Genomic DNA, 19,942 nt, shown 5'->3' with positions numbered 1-19,942 from the left:
TATCATTTTTATAACAAGACTCGCTTCATGAACTCATTTCAGTCTTTTAATACAATGTCATTCTGAGATCTGACACTGATCTCTATTAAAATGATGTGATTGTGAGACACAAAACACTGAAGGTAAACAGTTTCCATCAGGGAGAACCGAGTGGCTCTGAAATCACTTTTTACACACAAGCAAAGTTTCAGTTTAAGATTACTTTTTAAATTAGTTACAAGTTGAATTAGAACTGGCTTTAAACTCAGGATCACAAATAAGTTTTCCTTTACTGTATTGATCTGTAGGTCTCTGTTCATAAACTAACCCAAACTAATTTACTATAAAATGAAAATGTTTGTATAAATTCAGAAAAAGGGAAACACACCAGTCACGACTGCATATGTGGACATATTTCTATATTGTGGCCTCTTTACACAAAGTGGGTCGGTATGACCAACAGGTCAAAACAAGCTCAGAACAAAGTGACCACTGTGCCCTGATTGGTGTTCTTGCTTTGCGCTTCTTTTGTTTTGACATGTTACGTTTTTTATACAAACAGAAACCAAAAGGAACAACAGATTTCTCAAAATGTAATGGAGGAAAAAGTCAGATATTAGACTGTGAAATGTACTGGAGTGAAAGTAAAAAGTCGCCCAAATTGGAAAAACTTCAGTACAGATACACGAAAAAACTACTTAAGTACAGTAACCAATTACATTTACTTAGTTGCTGTCCACCACTGAAATTAAGTAATGGGAACCAAAAGGTGATTCAGGGACATATGAAAAAAGGAAGGAAGGGGTGAAGAGCTCACCCTGAAATGGGATATAAGAAGGGGATGCTTTGTAATGATCTTTGCATGTGTGGTTGTCTGGGAACCATCTTGTCACTTGAAGCTTAATAAACGAAGAGAAAACGAAAGAACTCATTGACTGAAGTATGTTTTTACTTTACTTTTGCAGAATGCTTTTTAATTTTTTAATTTTATGACCTTTTTACATTAGACCGCAGACTACATTTAGAACTAAAAGAGCTTGTATAGTCTCCACAGAGCAGCACCGCTAATAGAATGGGACGTTGGAGCAGCCTGTTGCCATAGCCAGTGTCAGCTAAAGGGGGAAAAAGTCCCCCAGCGTTAGTCTGTAGACCAGTAGATCCAGAGTGATGGAGCGCTGTCCAACGTCTTTGGGATGAAAACCTGTTCCTACGTCATTGGTACCTGACCTCACCACTTCTCTTCCCTGCATAAGAAGGACCATTATAAACCATTAGGATTAAAACCCCTGGTTTTGCTTTCCAATAAGTTTGCTTTACAACCTTTAGATCCCATTAGAAAGCTATCAAATGCACCTTGAATCATTCCCAAAACATCTTTTAAACCATTAGAAACCTTTTCATTTTGACATCATCCCATCAAAAAAGCCAAAACACATTACAACAGCATCAGGAAGCAAAAAACTTGAGGAATTAATCAGTAAATACAGTACCTAATATGATTAAAAGATTGAGAGAATCCAAAGACCATCGATATTTGATGACCATGATCTTCAGGCCCTCAGGCAGTACTGCATTAAAAACAGACCTGATTCGGTGGTGGAAATCATTGCATGCGCTCAGGAACCCTTCAGAAAACCACTGTCTGTCAACACAGTTCATTGTTGCATCCGCAGATACAAGTTAAAACTCTACCATGCAGAGAAGAAAACCATATATAAACAGGATCCAGAAAGACAGTCGCCTTCTCTAGGGCCAAGCTCATTTAAAATGGACCGAGGGGAAGTGGAGAAGTGTCCTGTGGTCCAACAAATCAGCATTTGAAATTCGGTTTGGAAATCATAGACACCACATCCTCAGTACTAAAGAGGAGAGGGATCATCCATCTTATCAGCACACAGTTCAACAGTTCAATAGACAGCATCCATGATAGTATGAGTATTAGTGCTTATAACACGGGTGACTTGAACATCTGTGAAGTCACCATCAATGCTGAATGATACATACATACATATATATATATATATATATATATATATATATATATATATATATACACACACACACACATAGGTTTTGCAGCAATATATGCTGCCATCCAGATGACGTCTTTTTCAGGGAAGGCCTCACTTATTTCAGCAAGACAACACACATAATGCACGTATTACAACAGCATGGCACCATAGTAAAACATTTGGCCCATTATGAAATGAAATATATGACAAAGGAAACCTTGAATTGTTGAGAAGCTAAAATCTTATATCAAGCAAGAATGAGCATTGCATTTCATTTTCAAAACTACAGCAACTGCACTCCTCACTTCCCAAACAGAGAGTTTGTAAAAGAAGAGGTGATGCAGCAGTTTGGTAAACATGCCCCTCTCCCAACTTTTTTGAAATGTGTCACTCGCCTCAAATTCAAAGATTCAACATTTGATACGTTGTCTTTTGTCCTAATTGTTAAATTAAATGTAGAGTTTACATTATTTTTTCATTGTAAAATAGCAAAGAACTTGAGGAATCCATCAATAAATACATTACCTAATATCATTAAAAGACTGAGAGAATCCAAAGAAGTCTCTGTATGTAACGGTTGTATGTAAAGGCTGAAAACCAATATTTGATGACCATGATCTTCAGGCCATTAAAAACAGGCATGATTCTGTGGTGGAAATCACTGCATGGGCTCAGGACCCCTTCAGAACACTGGTCCTGACCACTGAACATCAGGAGGGGCCATAAAAGCAGGCTGACAAAGTATGCAGAGAAACAGATGGACTACAGTCTGTAGTTGTAGAACTACAAGGTGCACCTTTATGCCAAGTGGGGCTGCCAAGTGGGGCTGTCTTGTGATCTGAAGAGCATCACTGCTCAAGCGTGCTCAAACAAATGAGCAACTAAAGCTTCACCAAAGCAGAGTCTGACTCCAGCTAGGGGTCCTGGACAGTTCTGCTATTGCCCAGGCTGTGACGCCCCTATCGCTGCCTCTTGAGAAATATACCCTAATAAAGCCTTTAATAAAACCTGTACTAATAGAATTAAATCCTAAAGTGATCGATTACTTTGATAACTTCTTTCCCCAGCATGTTTACCATTATGCTCTTTCAGAACAAGCATTAAGAGCACACAGTCTGGGTTGAATCTTCTTCTAGTCTTCTCTCCAGTCCATAAAACTTCACGACAATGGACTCAATGAAACCGAATGCAGCCAATACAAGCCTGCCTGCTCCACCTGCTCAATGATCCATACGAACGATTCACCAGGAAAAAAATGTTAATGTATACGTTAATGTATGCTTAATGATCTTCTTGTATTATTCCTTAATGAAGGAGCTTGTGTTGAGGGATGAACATGAACATCTTTCTGTTTCTCTCTCACACAGATTTCATGCACTGATTAATGGGGAGATGAACTCAGTTCACTTACAACACGCAGGCCTACTAAAGAGGGCGATGGCGTTATCAGGTCACCTATATTCTATTACCAGGTCAGGCTTTCTTGCAGGATTTTATTTTTCTTTTTTGTGCTTTTTTTTTATTTTAACACAGCATAAAGCAGCATACTTTTTATGACATAAAACTTACAGGGCTATGAATTTGCTGATGAACAGCCGAGGCCACGTTCAGGTACCAACAGTCAATAACATGATGAACCCAGTTCAAAATCTACATAGAGGAAGTCGATGAATAACAGCTGTATTTTGGTAGTGGAAAATAAGGCATCAGTTCAGGTCAGTTTAATACATTTTGCTGTGCTCTTTGAAAGACATCTGTGTGGGAGGGAAAGGCTTTCTTCACAGTGTCTTGACCTGGGCTTTTCTTATTTGTGAGGAAAGGGTCTTCTGCTGATTCTGTATGCAAATAAGAAGGCTCCCATTGGCTCACGGCGAGACGCTGCAGCAGGTGGCAGTGTAAAATTAATTTTGTTGGAGAATTATCATTTTTATTCAAGGAAACGGCACAGGAGCCTCCCATCACCCAACTTGAACACTGTGTGGTGTGTTGCGGGTCAGTTCTCAAAGGGAAGTATGTGGTTCGGAAGTGTCGACACTCCGGTGTCGGTTCGCCCGTCGCTAAAGTAAGACGATCTCGGCGACCGTTAAGTCCTGTTTAAAAGCCAGCGGTGCACAGGAGTCTCTCTCTCTCCCTCTGTCTCTCTGTCTCTCTCTGCAGGCCTTCCTTCAGTTAGCCCACCTGTTTGGACAACATTACATAAGCTTTGCGTCGCGGTGCTGCGCGAGGCAGCGCTGGAGCCGCGCGAGCTTCACTGCAGCAGAGCGCGCGAGGGGAGTGGAGCAGCGAGCCGCGGCTGCTGACTGTGGCGCTTTAAGCTGGATTAGAAAGTGCTGAACGCGGCCTTAATCAGATTGTTTCTCCGGAACTGAGCGGAGGAGGTACGGGACGAGTCCAGCAGCCTCGTGCTGACCCGTGCGGCGCATGTTCGCAGATATTTCCCGTGGTCTTTGGCTTCTTTCGCCTCAGCGTCTCAGTCTGACTGTGTTTGTGCTGCACTCTCTGCAGCAGAGCCGCCGGGAGCTCTACATCAGCGATGCTGCTGGGTTTTAGGGCAGCACCGGATAACCCCTAGAGGAATCCGCGGTCCTCTCGGGGTTCTGACCAACTACAGTTACGAGGAGGCGATGGACATAGGAAACGAGCTCTTTTAGGGGTCCCTTTTGGACTCTTGCACCCCCCTGTAATGGTCGAGTTCAGGTGAGTTTAATGGAAAAGTAGAGCTACACTTCTTTAGTAAGGACAGTGATTCTACATAGAACCACGAACACCCAGAGAACGATTTGCGCGCTTATAAGGTTCTTTGCGTCGAGAAATGGTTCTTCAGACGGAGGGAGAACGTGTTGTATATGGTTCCATATATAGAACCTTTTTGAAAAAGGGTTCTGAAAAGATGTCAAGCTTGTCACAGTAGAAGAACTCTTTTTGGTGCTATATAGAACCGTTTAGAAACCGTATACAATACCCATCATTCATAATGCAGAGAACCCTTTGACTCTGTCAGTGGTTCTTTGAGTGTTCATGGTTCTATACAGAGTCATTTTTTTAGCGTAGAACCCTTTCATGCTTAAACGGTCCTTTGCATGGTGGAATGGTTTTTCAGATTTAGGGAGAATGTGTTGCATTTGGTTCTACATAGCACTAAAAAAGGGTTCTTCTTCTGTGACATCAAGCTTGACATCAAAACAATAGCAGAACCCTTTTTAATGGTATATAGAACAAATTTTTTTCCACAAATAAATCTAAATAGAACCACACACAACACATTCTCCGTCAAGAAACATTGCACTATCTAAAAAATCATTTAAGCACGCAGATGGTTCTGCATAGAACTAAATAGAACAACTGCCTTCACTAATGTGTCTTTTACGTGAGTAGCTGAAGAGGCATGTGTGAAAGGGGCTGCTTCTGCTTCAGCATATATTATATAAACAGATCAATACACCTATTTATGCATACTATGCATAAATCATATGTCAAAAAGTACCCCGACACCTCTTCTAACTAGTGAGTTTAGCTACGTGTCCAGTTGTGCGTGAGCCCAAGATCAGCGTGCTCAATGCCAAGCATCAGCTAGAGGGGTAAAAAGCAATGGGCTGAGGAGCAGTGGAACTATGTTCTCTGGAGTACCTTTGGAATGAGTTGGGATGAACAAGAGCTAATCATCCGGCATCTGTACCTGACATCATCAGTGCTCGTTTGACTGAATGCAATCAAATCCTCACAGCAATGGTCCAACATCTGGTGTCATTGTTTGTAAGGAGACCTTTAAAGTAGACATGTAAAGTCTTAATTTGTGCTTTTAAGTAACTGGCATTTGTGCCTATGCAGATATAAATGATGAAACCCATAAACCCAACCCTGAAAATAAATGAAAGGCCAGTAGTTGTAGAAAGTTGTCTGCTAATTAATCTGGTCCCAGACAGGCATCAGTAGTCATTGCCTGCCAAAACAGGTGTAATCCAGCACTGTTTCCAGGTGAGGGTTTCATGATGCTAAGCTTGAGGCATGATTCTGTGGAAATCACTGCATGGGCTCAGGACCCCTTCAGAACACTGGTCCTGACCACTGAACATCAGGAGGGGCCATAAAAGCAGGCTGACAAAGTATGCAGCGAAACAGATGGACTACAGTCTGTAGTTGTAGAACTACAAGGTGCACCTTTATGCCAAGTGGGGCTGATAAAATGGACAGTGAGTGTAGAAGCAAGAAGGTGGTTTTAATGTTATGGCTGGTCAGTGTAGCGTCACAAACATACAGGGCTATATATTTTTTGTTAAACCCATTAAAATATAGCAACATTTATATTCAGGCAACCTTCAAACAACCATTTAAACCTGCCATCTCTATCTTTTGCGATGCTTTTGAGAGAAAATATTAAATATTAAATTAGAACTAAATGAAATCATACTAATATTAATTGCTAAAGTAAAGCTAAGACTGTATTCCAGCCATCGCTATTTGGTTGAGAACTAGATCTGCATTCTGTCTTGTGATCTAAAGTGCATCACTGCTCAAGCGTGCTCAAAAAAATGAGCAACTGAAGCTTCACCAAAGCAGAGTCTTTAGCACGGGCTCCAGCTAGGGGTCCTGGACAGTTCTGCTATTGCCCAGGCTGTGACGCCCCTATCGCTGCCTCTTGAGAAAGATACCCTAATAAAGCCTTTAATAAAACCTGTACTAACAGAATTCAATCCTAAAGTAATCGATTACTTTGATAACTTCTTTCCCCAGCATATTTACCATTATGCTCTTTCAGAACAAGCATTAAGAGCACACAGTCTGGGTTGAATCTTCTTCTAGTCTTCTCTCCAGTCCATAAAACTTCACGACAATGGACTCAATGAAACCGAATGCAGCCAATACAAGCCTGTCTGCTCCACCTTTCCATGGCGATGATCAATACGAACGATTCACCAGGAAAAAAATGTTAATGTATGCTTAATGCTCATCTTGAGGTGAAGATGAAGATACCATTCAGTAACTGTATATAAACACTGAGTTTGGCTTTTTTTGGGTCATTCCTTTGCTTTTGCTGACAAAATTGAGTCATGTTGTCTGCGACATAAAAATAGATCATTTATTTGCTATCCAGAAGGATCAGTGAACCTATTTTTGTCTTCTACGTTTTCTATGTATCATTTTAAAATGGTAGAAAATCCAAAACTGCCTCACAACACCCTACAAGTCTCTGTTTCAGGCATCACCTGAACAAATTTGTAACCATACAATGCAATAACTTTCTGCAATGTTGCTTTTAGACGCATTAAACTCCTTCAGATGCCCGGTTACTATCACCACCACTGTTAGCTCTGAATCACTGTTTACATCTTAATGGTTGAATTACGCACTTTGTACAATTCTAAATTCAAAAATTCAAAGGCGTTTTTCAAAGGAATGGAAATGACTTAACAATGAATTATCGATTTATAGACTTGGCTGCCCTAACATTATTTCATTACCTGGATATTTGCATTGAACACTCTCCACTGGAACCCATGAGTCTTAATACTCCCCCATCCCCTACTGACCTCAGTCTTGCTGTCCTGTGATTAGTGCTGCTACTTTTGACCCACTGACAGAAGAGCAGCTCCACCTTCTAGTTGTCACTCTGCTCTATAAGCCCTTCTGTGGCTGGCTGCTCATTGTCACTCTGTCCATAAGCTCATCTCAGTCAGTAAGCATTGCCATGTATAACTAACCATTGGCCTGTTGCCTATGCCTGGTGCTAAGAGCCCTTTATCCAAGCCAGTGTGGGGAAAGTAGGCCGCTGTTGTTGATGCTGAACATACACACGTTCTCTAATGATACGCTTAAAACTCTTAAGCACTTGATGTAACTATATTCTACACTGCTTCAGTGCCATATGCAAGTTTTACCAAAAGTATGTAAACTGAAAGGCAAAATTGTGTTGATCCTTTATTTTCCCTGTTTGGGCAATTAACTAGGTAATGCATTACTTTTTCAGTGTAGATTCTGCTGTGATATATGTGTATAATATAAATAATCGTGCCTATAATTTGTCTCGTAAATGTGCCACACTTATGTGGTCAGCAGTAATGACATTAGGGCACTGAATTGAAGCATTTAATTCAGTAATGGCCTTGAAAATGTTTCACAGTCAGTGTAACTCAATCTATACTGCTCAATGCTGCAGTAATTCTTCTGACCACATTTAAACAGCTTGGCCAGATGCATGTGGGCAGATTCCTTCAGTGTGTGTTTGTGAAGACCAGTATGTAATCACCTGCTGCTCTTCTTCGAGAGGTATGCCTAATTTGGGTCCAGTCTAACCCAACTCCTAGGCTGGTTTTACACAGTCTCAAAATCTTTCATACAATTTTAGGTGCTTTAAATTTACAGAAAACAACATTACACTTGAGTTGCATAATGCTAAATGGTTGCAAGTGTCTCAGCTTTGTGAAAGAAGCTTCATGAAACAGTTGAACATATCAGCAACAACACATCACATGATCATATTTGAAGAAATGCTTCCAAACAACTGATTTCTCTGGTTAGTGGACTGGAAAATAATACAGGAGTTGATTTATTTGGCGGCTAATGTTTCTCTAAACAGCTATTTTCACTAGCAAGATAGTGCTAATGGTGGTTTTAGAGGTGGCTTGTACCAGAGTTTATTCTTATTTAGCATGCTGTTGTTATTCTACACAGAGCTCAAATTAATTTGGGATTCAAAGGATGAAAGTTGTTACCGAACAGGAAGTCCACAATGAACTTGTGCTTCTAGAACAGACTGTTTTTTGTGGCATGTAAAGGCAAGCAGTTTTCAAAACTGGACTGCAACAAAAACTAATTGGCATGAGGATATTTCGCATAAGAGCTTTAAAGAAAAATTTGAATAGCTTAAAATTGTTATGTGCTGCACGGTGGCATGGTGTGTAGCTCTGTCGCCTCACAGCAAAGAGGGCCTGGGTTTGAGTCCTGGCCGGGCGACCGCAGCCCTCACTGTGTGGAGTTTGCATGTTCTCCACATGTCTGCGTGAGTTTCCTCCAGGTTCCTCCCACAGTCCAAAGACATGCAGTCAGGCCGTTTGGACATGCTAAATTGCCCCTAGGTGTGAATGTGTATGTCTGTCTGTCTGCCCTGCGACCTATACATTACACCTACTGGACTATTTATCACATCCCATTCTAAATCCATAGGCATTAATAAGGAGTCAGTCCGAAACTTGGATATAACTTAAAGTAGTCAGTGTACAGCTTGTATGGCAGTACAGATTAAGTGTCCTCTGAAAAGAACTCAACACACAGTCATTAATGTCTAAATAGCTGGCATCACAGTGAACATCCAAATTGTGCCTAATTGTGTCATTGTCCCTCCCAGATTTCATGTGACTTGTTAGAGTTACAAGGCTCCAGGTGTGAATGGGGAGCAGGGCTGTTAAATTTGTTGTTTTGGGTACAATTCACTCATGCTGGCCACTGGATGTTCAACATGACACCTCATGGAAAAGAACTCTCTGAGGATGTGAGAAATAGCATTGTTGCTCACCACAAAGATGGCCTAGGCTATAAGAAGTCTGCTAACACCCTGAAACTGAGCTATAGCACGATGGCCAAGGTCATACAGCGGTTTTCCTCGACAGGTTCCACTCTGAACACTCGACCAAAGAAGTTGAGTCCACGTGATCAGCATCATATCCAGAGGTTGGCTTCCAAAAATAGACACATGAGTGCTGCCAGCATTGCTGCAGAGGTTGAAGAAGTGGGAGGTCAGCCTGTCAGTGCTCAGACCATACATCGCACAATGCATCAACTCGGTCTGCATGGCCGTTGCTTCTGAAGCTGACGCACAAGAAAGCCTGCAAACAGTTTGCTGAAGACAATAAGTCCAAGAATATGTATTACTGGAACCACGTCCTGTGGTCTGACGAGACCAAGATAAACTTTTTTGGCTCAGATGATGTCCAGCATGTGTGGTGGCGCCCTGGTGAGGAGTACCAAGACAACTGTCTCTTGCCTACAGTCAGGCATGGTGGTGATAGCATCATGGTCTGGAGCTGCGGTTCATTGAGGGAAACATGAATTCCAACATGTACTGAAGCAAACCATGATCCCCTCCCTTCGGACACTGTGCCACATAATAGTTTTCCAACTCGATAACGACCCCAAGCACGCCTCCAACTGCCTTGCTGAAGATAAAGGTGATGGACTGGCCAAGTATGTCTCCAAACCTAAACCCAGTTGAGCACCTGTGGGGCATCCCTGAAGTGGAAGGGGGAGGAGCGCAAGGTATCTAACATCCACCAGCTCTGTGATGTCATCATGGAGGAGTGGAAGAGGATTCCAGTAGCAGCCTGTGCAGCTCTGGTGAATTCCATGCCCAAGAGGGTGAAGGCAGTGCTTGGCACAAAATATTGACACTTTGAGCACAATTTGAAAAGGTTCACTGTGAGGTGGACTCACTTGTGTTGCCAGCTATTTAGACATTAATGGCTGTGTGTTGAGTTCTTTTCAAAGGACAGTAAATCTATACTGCTACACAAGCTGTACACTGACTACTTTGTTATATCCATGTTGCATTTCTATACAGTCACATGAAAAGATATAATAAAATATTTAAGAAGATTTTTTTAGGATTTAGAACCATTTGTCACTGTGTTTGCACACTGTGAAATTAGACCTCTGCAATGAAACACCCACATACATGCACACTAGTGAACACGCACACTAGGGGGCAGTGAGCAGCCCTATCCACAGCACCCAGGGAGCAATTGGGATTAGGTGCCTTGCTCAAGGGCACTTCAGTCATGGACTGTCAGCTGAGGGGATCGGCAACTTTCCGGTCACAGGACTGGTTCCTTAACTGCCAGCCCACGACTGCCACATTAGCAGAAATGTAAGGGGTATACTCACTTTTGTGAGATACTTTGCATAGTTTTGACGGCACTGGACTTCACCTTCATAAGTTCTTGTTACCCTTAAAACTCCTGCAAAATGCAACCGACACCTCTAATTTTTAAATTTATTATTTCAGGCTTTACAGCCTTTATTTAATCTTACATGGTGTAGCTTTAAATGTAAATACAATTCCAAAACTAGGACATGCGTAGGACAAGTGTTTTATGTTTTCCTTGTATTGAGGCACATTGTGCTGAACTAACATTAACATTGGACATTTAGATTTTTCAGCATCTCTATTAAAATAATTATTACATATGGCAACATATTCTAAGTTGACACTTGTACAGTGTAACAGCAAAAAAGCATAATGTCCCTAAACGCTCGATGGGTGCGTGTACACAATCCTGATTGTAAATTGTGCACAATGCTGAGTAACTGCTTTAGGAGACTGATAGATTACTGCTAGTGTTTCATTTCAAAGCAGCTTGCCTGAGAGGCTACAATGCCATATTCATCTGTGAGTTCAGGCCTTCGAGTGAGATTTTGGCAGCAGTCATGGTCATGTTTATAGCAAACTGGTGATGACAGCCATAGTCCCTCATAGCCACCTGAGAGTCTCTGGATTTCCATTCATCTTCAAGCAGCAGGCCTTGGATGCACTGATGTTGGTTCATCTATTTAATGGACATGCTGCATACTTAAATCCTAATGAACTGCTCCCTGAGAGGCAAGCCTGTCAGTCTGATTACATCAGCATGCCAACACACAAACATGGCTTTCCATCTTTACTGCAACAAAATAGTCAGCCGTATTTAGTCCTGCTTAAGGCTTCTGCCCCAACCCCTGTGAGTGCAGTTAAAATGAATGTACACCAAAATACAGGATTTTTCTGGTTTTGCTTGCTTTAGTTTTTAATTACGACTCTTGCTTTTGCATTTTCTGTTGGTGTCAGATATTTGAAGTTACATAGATGGTGTTATAAGGCAAAATAGTCCCTGACGGAAACCTTTTTTTTTTTTCAGATTGATCACTATTTTGCCATTTTCAACATTAGATATAAATCTCAGAAGATATTTATAAGATCATTGTAAGATCACCTGTACCACTGTATATAAAATCTTCATTTGTAAGTTCCCTACAATGAACCATTTCACATTAAACCACTCGGTATGACTTTGTTCAATGAGTTATACAGAAATGTGTAAATAATTGATGGAATTCCCCTTTAACGCAGTAGTTCAGTGTTCTGGTTAATTCAAAATAACAGCTATTACTGTTCAGTAACTTCATGGACTAGCTACGTTTTTTGGCCTGTTGTTTGTTAGAGAGCTAATTTAAAGTGATGCTTACAGTGATGTAAAAGCAAATATCACAAAGATTAGTGGCCAATATAATGTACAGGCCTGGTACAGCATGTGTATATCATCTGATCTATGCCATCTTTCAGTATGTCACATCATGTCAGATCATCTCTGACCTTTGCAGCTGATCTCAAATCTGTCTATCAAATGCTGGGGTGAAGGTTTGGATAAAATTAACCGATCCTTTGCTAAACCCCCCAAAAACTATTATTTGTAGTCAGATAGAGTTAGTTCTGTGGAGCATGACTGCCCTCCTTGCTCACAAGGCCTCACTCTAATTGAATATGTGATAGGAATCGATCTGAGTGTTGCTATGAAACACACTTGTACGGCTGTAGCAGAATGTTGTAGATTTATACTCAGTTGAATACCAGTCTGATCCACATGAGTATGATAGTTATAAGGGAATATATATTCTCTCTCTCTCTCTCTCTCTCTCTCTCTCTCTCTCTCTCTCTCTCTACTCTTCCCCCCTCTCCTCTCTTCCCCCCTTAAGTCTGTGTTTCATGTCCTCTTACTGTCTGGCTAGGCTGCCACAAGGATCGTTTTATTCAGAGATCACAAACAGTGCGAAAACAGCTTTGGGTGAGAAATGTATCATTAAACGAGAAAAGTTGTCACATCTAAACAGAGCAGAGCATATTCTTTCTCTCGCTCTCTCCATGTCTCTTTCTTTCTCTCTTTCAAGATTTTATGCATTATGTACCGCAGGAGCAGTAACATATGTTGGTCTTCTTACAGTAACATATAAACTGTTGTCTAGGGAATATTCCTGGCATGGCCATGGAATGTGAATATGAATAGAGCCGTATTAATTTGAGGTTAGCTAGGGTGAATAGTTCTGCAGCAGAGACAGTGTTCTTGGTGCTGTGTGCTATTTTTGTGGTTTAAGCCACCAGCAACAGGGGTGTATGACTGCATGTGTTCTGCTATGAAGCCTGCGGTGTGTGTGTCTGTGTCTTTGTGTATGGTAGATAGATAGATAGAATGGAAGTAGCTGATGCCTGAAGATGTTTTGTTGCTTGTAGCATCATAGTGTTAGGATCATCTCAATGCTTAGCGATGGAGCAGTCAGACATTGGAGGGGAGTACGGAAAGACAACCTGAGACAGATGACAGAAATAAGAGAGAAAGGGATGGGCAGAGACAGAAACAGAGAGGAGGGGGAATGAGCGGAGTGCTCTTTCTTATGATGATATTTGAATGACCGAGTTCAGTTCTGGTGTGCTATTCTGGTCTGTTCTTCAGTATTGAATGAAATATCAAGTAATTATATATCATCATTAAAGCTGGACTTTGTGAGTTTTGGGGATTTCGACCTCTTCAGTGGAAACGTGTTATTTTATGCAACAAAATGTGGAGGAACAATTTGTAATATCAGTTGTACTTTGGACATCTTCCAAAGTATATGAATCTGATGCGAGCGTGTTCAAAGAGAACTCCGTCAAAACTTGGTGGAGTACATGTCTTCTGAAGATGTAAGTCTACTACTGATGATGTACTACTGTTGATTGTCAATATGAAGCCTAAACATCATATGATGTTAGTATGTAAAGACATATGACGTGGTCCAAAAAGCTCCTGTGAAATCCATTCTGACACCCCTGACTTTTAAATGATTTTTTCAAGCTTTACTCGCGTCAGCACATGCCAACCATACTTTAGCCTGTAGTTTTTCTCCTGACTCAGTTTTAATAAAAAAGTCGTACATAGTGCTGCTTTAAATTGTGGATGCAGACCAGGCCTTTATCATCTCACTATGAGGGATGAAGCCTTCCAGCAGAGTCACTATATGAAAGAAAGCCGTAAAGCTGCTTGCTAATCCACCAAGTTCATTTCTGATCTTCAGACTGGAGTGGCAACAGGCTCGTTCCTAGCACGTCTTAGCCTCCATAAGATTATATGCCAAATATAGCTCTGTAGTGCCCTCTCTGACAATTCACATACTTCAGCATGAGGGCTGTGGGCGCTCTGAACCTGTTGAGTCCTAGCCTTTTGTCAGGGAGTGGTTTAAACCAGGGAAAGAAAATAGCACACAAACACTTGCTCACAATAATGATAAGCAGCATGGCAAAAAACTTACCTTCACAATACATGACATGTTTTTTGCTAAATGGAAGACCTCATTTACACAGGTTTATTGTTATTTGACAGGGAGCTTCTAATTCTCTTACAGTAAATAAGTCTTAAATATTACTGTGCTAATGCATTGGCTGTGTAGTGACGCTTTACAACCCACCTCTGCACTACAGCAGGATTTTGTGTCAATTTAATTAAGGTCTGTCCATGGCAATTTACCAAGTTCTTTTTTTTTCTAAATGTGTTTACTTAACTTATTGACATAAACTGAACCAAATGTATAAAGACATTGGCATGAACTTATGAAAACCGTTTTGGTGACAATTTAGTTCCAGCATTTGTTAGCATTGTTAGGCTGGCAGCTCCAATTTTAAACTAATAAGCAAAACTGGACACCAAATATGTCTTGGCTGATGGACTGCATTTGGGATAAGTACAAAATCATGTGAATTTGATATTTTGCCAAACTATCCCTTTAAGCAGAACTCAGCCAGTTTGCACTATTGCAATGCATGTTGCATATTGCACCATGTAATTAGTGAATTATAATCCATAGGATGTAATAAAGGTCCTGAAGATTATTGTAACATGTGGGAGCGATGATGAGGCGGATGTATGCGCCGAAAGAAGCAAGATTTATTAAGGGCAAATCCAGAATCAGGGTCAAAATGGTTCAGGTTCAGAGAGCCAACATGAATAGAAGGAGCGACAGACATAATGAAAATGAACACAGGAAAAACAAACAGCGAAGACCAGAAGAACAAACACCAAACAATCCAATACAAAGACCAGCAAACGAAAACACAGGGCTTAAATTCAAGGAAACAACAAGGGTTAACAATAGACAGATGGATGACACAGGTGAGAATAATCAAGGGCGGAGTCAAGAAACAAGGGGGCAGGACAGGGAAGAATCAAAACAAATAAAGGCCATGGACAAGACCAAAACAAAACAAAAGCACATGGGGGACTGGGAGGTGCCAATCTTGACAGTTATTCGGGTTTAGTTAAAAAAGCTTTAACACAGATTTTTCAATTTAGTGTTTACACAAATAAACTACAAACATTTAGTTAAAGAAATTAAGCTATAATGGACTGATATCCAGTTACATAGTTGTTCTTCTGCAATGGCTCATCAGATCAACATAAAAAAATGGCTTCATGCGGTAACAAGTAAATTACGTTGTTTTATTGAACAGAAATAAGTACTTTGAAGGAATGATTTATTTTAGTTTTTAGTTGAATAACACTTCAATTGTAGTTCAAACTTGTTACCACATTACGTAATCTGGTGAGACATTTTACAGTGTATACACTAGTTAATGTTGTTTATTGTCTATATATAATTGTTCTAAATCTGTTATTTTTATTATATGAGCAATTATTCTGCTCTCGAAGTACCGGCAATAACAATAGCCCTAACCTAGCACACACACACACACACACACACACACACACACACACACACAAATGCACACTTACAATAACACACTATAGACTGGCACTACCTCATTACCTGTCCACCCTCTTTCTCTCTCTGTCTGTTCTATTTTTATTTACATCCTTCACTTTTGCCTATCCAGCTGAGTCTCTCTCTCTCTCTCTCTCTCTCTCTCTCTCTCTCTCTCTCTCTCTCTCTCTCTCTCTTTGTGTGTCCTCTCTTTGTGTGTTCTCTCTGCCGTAAGGCTAAAGCCATTAATCAGCCCCCTGCCAGCCCAGTCTGCAAAGGAGTGTGTGTATGTGGGCTGAGACAGTGCTCCATTTGTAGCTTTGAAGCTGATAACTGATAGAAAACACTGATTCTCAAAATGTAATGAGCCATTGTCTTCACATGCAGGAGTACGTGATCAATTTCTGTCACAAAATTGGCACATAATTCCTCTTCCTCACCCCTCATCATCACTCTCGCCTGTGTCTTGTTTAGTTATTAGGATGGTTGTGTGTATGTATTGTCTCTCCCCATGTCTCAATTCAGGAATGGAAATGGCACATTGCTGCACAGTATGTCACATCATTTCAATGCAGCTTCCTAAGCAGTCAACTAACATAAGCCAGCAAAAGTTAGCAGTAACAAAGCATGTGTGGTTATCACTATGAAGATTTCTTTAGCTACATATCTCAAACTGTGTAAAAATACAGTTACTGAAGGACAAAGACCTCTAAGGACATGTTGAAATGAACAGTACATTTCCGTTTCCAATCTGAACATATTTGCAATAAAAGTAGCTAGTACACAAGTACTCAGTTGGGGACACAATGACTGATTCAGTCAGTTTGTTACAGTCTTACAAGGGTTTCATACCGGAGCCATGTTTCCTAATAGTCCTAGTTTTACAGTTCATTGTCTAGGCTGAGCTTTGTATTTTGTTTTCTTATTTTTACCCATTTCTAACTCATCCTAGATATGCTTGTGTTGACTCTGTCTTTCTGTACTTCTTTTAGAGTGATGAATGGAATGGCACAGACCTTGCACCCTATACCCCTGCCTTGTATGCCACAGTCCTTTGCTGTTCTTTAGCTGTTCTCCTGCCTTGTGCTCCTTGTGGAGAAGATGACTTGTGAAGACTACATACCCAGCTTTATGGCCACCAGAGTCCAAAATCAGCTTGCCAGATGTAGATACAGTAAGCACCCTTGACCTGAATCCGTTTTACAGCCTGCAGTCATGGAAGACAGTGAGCTCATCTTCTCCCTGGACCGTGATGAGGAGGGTCCAGTCGTCTCCTTCTCCAAAGAAAGACCTCGTGGTCGAGGAGATGGCCGACCAGCTCTCCATTCCTCTGCCTTCAACTTCCCCCTCTCCTCCTCCACTCCCAGCTCCTTGGGTGAGCTCTCAGCCTCAGCCCCTGGTACTGTCGTCCATTGTCCTCCTTCATCCACCAGTAGCATCATCAAGTCCTGCTCCTCTTCCTCTGACATGGAGTCCAAAGGTAACTATACAGTGACTATAGTAATATCTACAGTGCATTCCCAATACCACTATGATCCACAACTACTACCACTGTCTTCTTGTACACCCTATGCTTTTGATAATTACTGGGCTTAAAGTGGAATTTGGACGGTGGTGGAACAACTGACAGTGGGCAGGGGAGGTGACTGTGAATGAATATGCTTGGCTAAACAACTAGCTAATGAGCACCATTTAATCTTTTTGTAGATGGAGATTAAAAGCCACATGATTTCACTGCTCACTGATTAGACAGTTTAGTTCATGGCATGACATCTTTGAAGGTTATTCAAGAAGCATTAAGTAGCTTTTAAGTAAGATATTCTCATGATTGCCAAAGCATGTGTTTCCTGCAAGTTTGTTTTCATTATAGCCCTGCTTTCTTTTTCATGTTTCTTTTAAGGCAGCAATCTCTGGTTAGTTGTTTTACCTGTCAGGCTGTTGTTGATGCCTGGATCATCAAGTTCTGGGCCCCTGGGCATAAATGTTTGGTGGGCCCCTGCCTGACTAGCCCTTTTGGGTGGTCATTTATTTTGTGAGGATATCACAAGAAGTTAAAAAGGCCTATGCAGCACCACAATGGCAGCATACTAACCACAGTGTTAACACATCACCACTATGAGCACATCATTTCCAATCAAGAAACGGTAGTAGGGATCATGCAGACATTATGAGAACATAGGTTAACATAAACCCAACAACCAGTGTAACATTTCCCTATAAAGCATGCATCTGTTCTTGACAAGCAAAACATTAACCCAAGTGAAGACAATTTAATTAAACTCAGACAGCTAAAATGTGCATTAAGAGGATAAAAGCAGCAAAATTAAAAACCCGAACTGTCCAGCAGACTAGCTAAAGCATACTGCCATGGCTGTCACGGAAATGTGTTTATAGGTTTATATTGACATTTAGAAAAGATGTGGAGAGTGTCAGGGTTATGATTGACTGTAACATAAAATCACGCCATGTCCTAACAGCAAGGTAGTGTTCAAATGCAGTACCACATGTTGTCGCAAGGCCTCCAGGATGTCTACACCAGAAATGGCAAGTGTGTGGCAAAATGTAAAAACAAATTACAGACCTATCAAAAGATGGCTGCTCTACTGACAGAGCTATCCAGCTGTGGTCTGAGGCATGTATTTAATAGAGTTTGCAACAGGCTATGTTTTATCCCCACATTTAACATCAGTAGCCTAAATATCATAGCATCATATCGCCCAGGTGGTGGGCAGCTTGGTTATGCTAACTTGTATCTTTTTAGCTAAGCTAACTGCTTATCTTAAACAAGGGCCCCCTAGTGGCTCAGGCTCCTGGGTATTTTTTCATAAAACCTATTGGATGATTGGGGTGTGGTTCTTGGCCACAGTAAGCAATAAATGCACCAGACTCACCAGAGACTCCGCCACAATTAAAACTCAACAGGTGGACAGGTTATCTAGACGTTGCCAGAATATCTTCTGGATTGCTCTAGCACAATTTAATCTCAGCTGTGTTTTTAAAACAATGCTTTTTGTCCAACTGTACTATCTGTGCAGTACTGGATTATGTTTACTGCCTTACACTGTCCAGTATTCCACAGTACTGCATGTGATTGAACTTGTTCTTGTTCTGCAGTGTTTTTTTTAAACTATTGTGTCTTGCGTTTTTCATTGTTGTGCAGATCTTGTTTGTTATGCTGTTGTGGTATAATGACATTAAAGCTGATTTGACTTGATTTGCATTGAAAGAGATTGCCTCGCTGAGGCCAAAGCCCCTGCTCAGCCTTGTCAAGTCCCTCTCCACTGAGATTTCCCGCCGAGAGCCTGAAGTCTGCCTCTCCAGGTCGGACTCCAAACTCCACCTACAGCCTTGGAAGCATGTAACCAAGCCCTGGGACGAGGCAGAGGCAGAGCCTAGTGGCCTGCTGCTGGCCGAGCTGGAGGACACACGTCGAAAATTTTCTGAGGCCATGCAGGAGCCATTCAGCGTACTCAGTAAGATCATGGGCGAGGAGGGGGGTGGCAGCCCCAAGACTCAGAAAGGCGATTCCACTGCTGGAGGAGGGTCACCTGCTCGGACTGAGGAGGGCAGTCTGCCAACCGTTTGCGAGACTCCTTTGAGGAAGCCAAGGAAAGGGCTGCTTTCAAGCTATTCACCTGAATTCTGCCGCAAACTGGGAAGTGAGGGCAGTCGCTATGAGATCCGCACCTATGGTGACATTATGCAGGTGGTGGAGATTAAAGGACACTCTGACCCAGAGCTCAGAAATCCACGGCTGAAGAATGTCAAAACGACATCATCAGGTCCAGGCAGGTGGCTGGTGTGCGTCAGCCTACTGGCCTATGGCTTCTTTGTGCTACCGTTGTCCTCCTACCTGACTGGACTGTTTCTGGGAATGGCTTGTGGGTTCATGATGGGCCTAGCAGTGGTACTAATGCTAGCACTACGGCGACCGACCAGTGCCCAAAAGAAGCTGGCTGCCTCCCCTGACGATAGCCTGCCGACGGACTCCATTAGCAGGGTGCAGAGAGATTTGGGAGCATTGCAGGTTGGTGTAGAACTCTCTTTTACCATAGGCCACTGAAGTCATGCATCTGTAGCCTGTGTTATGCCCATATTAGGAGCTCTAGGTCTAAGTTAGATTTCTCTATAGCCAAAAAGAATGTTTTTTTTTTCTTTTTTTAAAATTGTCTCTGTCGCACCATGTGGTAGATAAAATG

At 41.5% G+C, this 19,942-nt stretch overlaps 1 protein-coding gene across 2 annotated transcripts in view; it reads left to right on the top strand.

Annotated features, from left to right (window-relative positions):
• Window positions 1-3,939: 3,939 nt before the first annotated feature.
• LOC108432189 (testis-expressed protein 2-like) overlaps window positions 3,940-19,942 on the top strand; it is a 33,345-nt gene continuing 17,342 nt past the window's right edge. The window contains exons 1-3 of one of the 2 annotated variants that reach the window (XM_017705859.2): window positions 3,940-4,688; window positions 16,736-17,223; window positions 18,971-19,770. In XM_017705859.2, coding sequence (XP_017561348.2) covers window positions 16,959-17,223; window positions 18,971-19,770 — 1,065 coding nt within the window. In that variant the 5' untranslated portion in view covers window positions 3,940-4,688; window positions 16,736-16,958. The remainder of the gene's footprint in view (window positions 4,689-16,735; window positions 17,224-18,970; window positions 19,771-19,942) is intronic. The other variant, XM_017705861.2, reaches the window with a different exon arrangement.

The sequence above is a fragment of the Pygocentrus nattereri genome, chromosome 14 (genome assembly GCF_015220715.1).
Source record: "Pygocentrus nattereri isolate fPygNat1 chromosome 14, fPygNat1.pri, whole genome shotgun sequence".
Taxonomy (NCBI): Eukaryota; Metazoa; Chordata; class Actinopteri; order Characiformes; family Serrasalmidae; genus Pygocentrus; species Pygocentrus nattereri.
The sequence above is the reverse complement of the archived record's forward strand: the minus strand, read 5'-3'. Positions and strand labels throughout refer to the sequence as shown.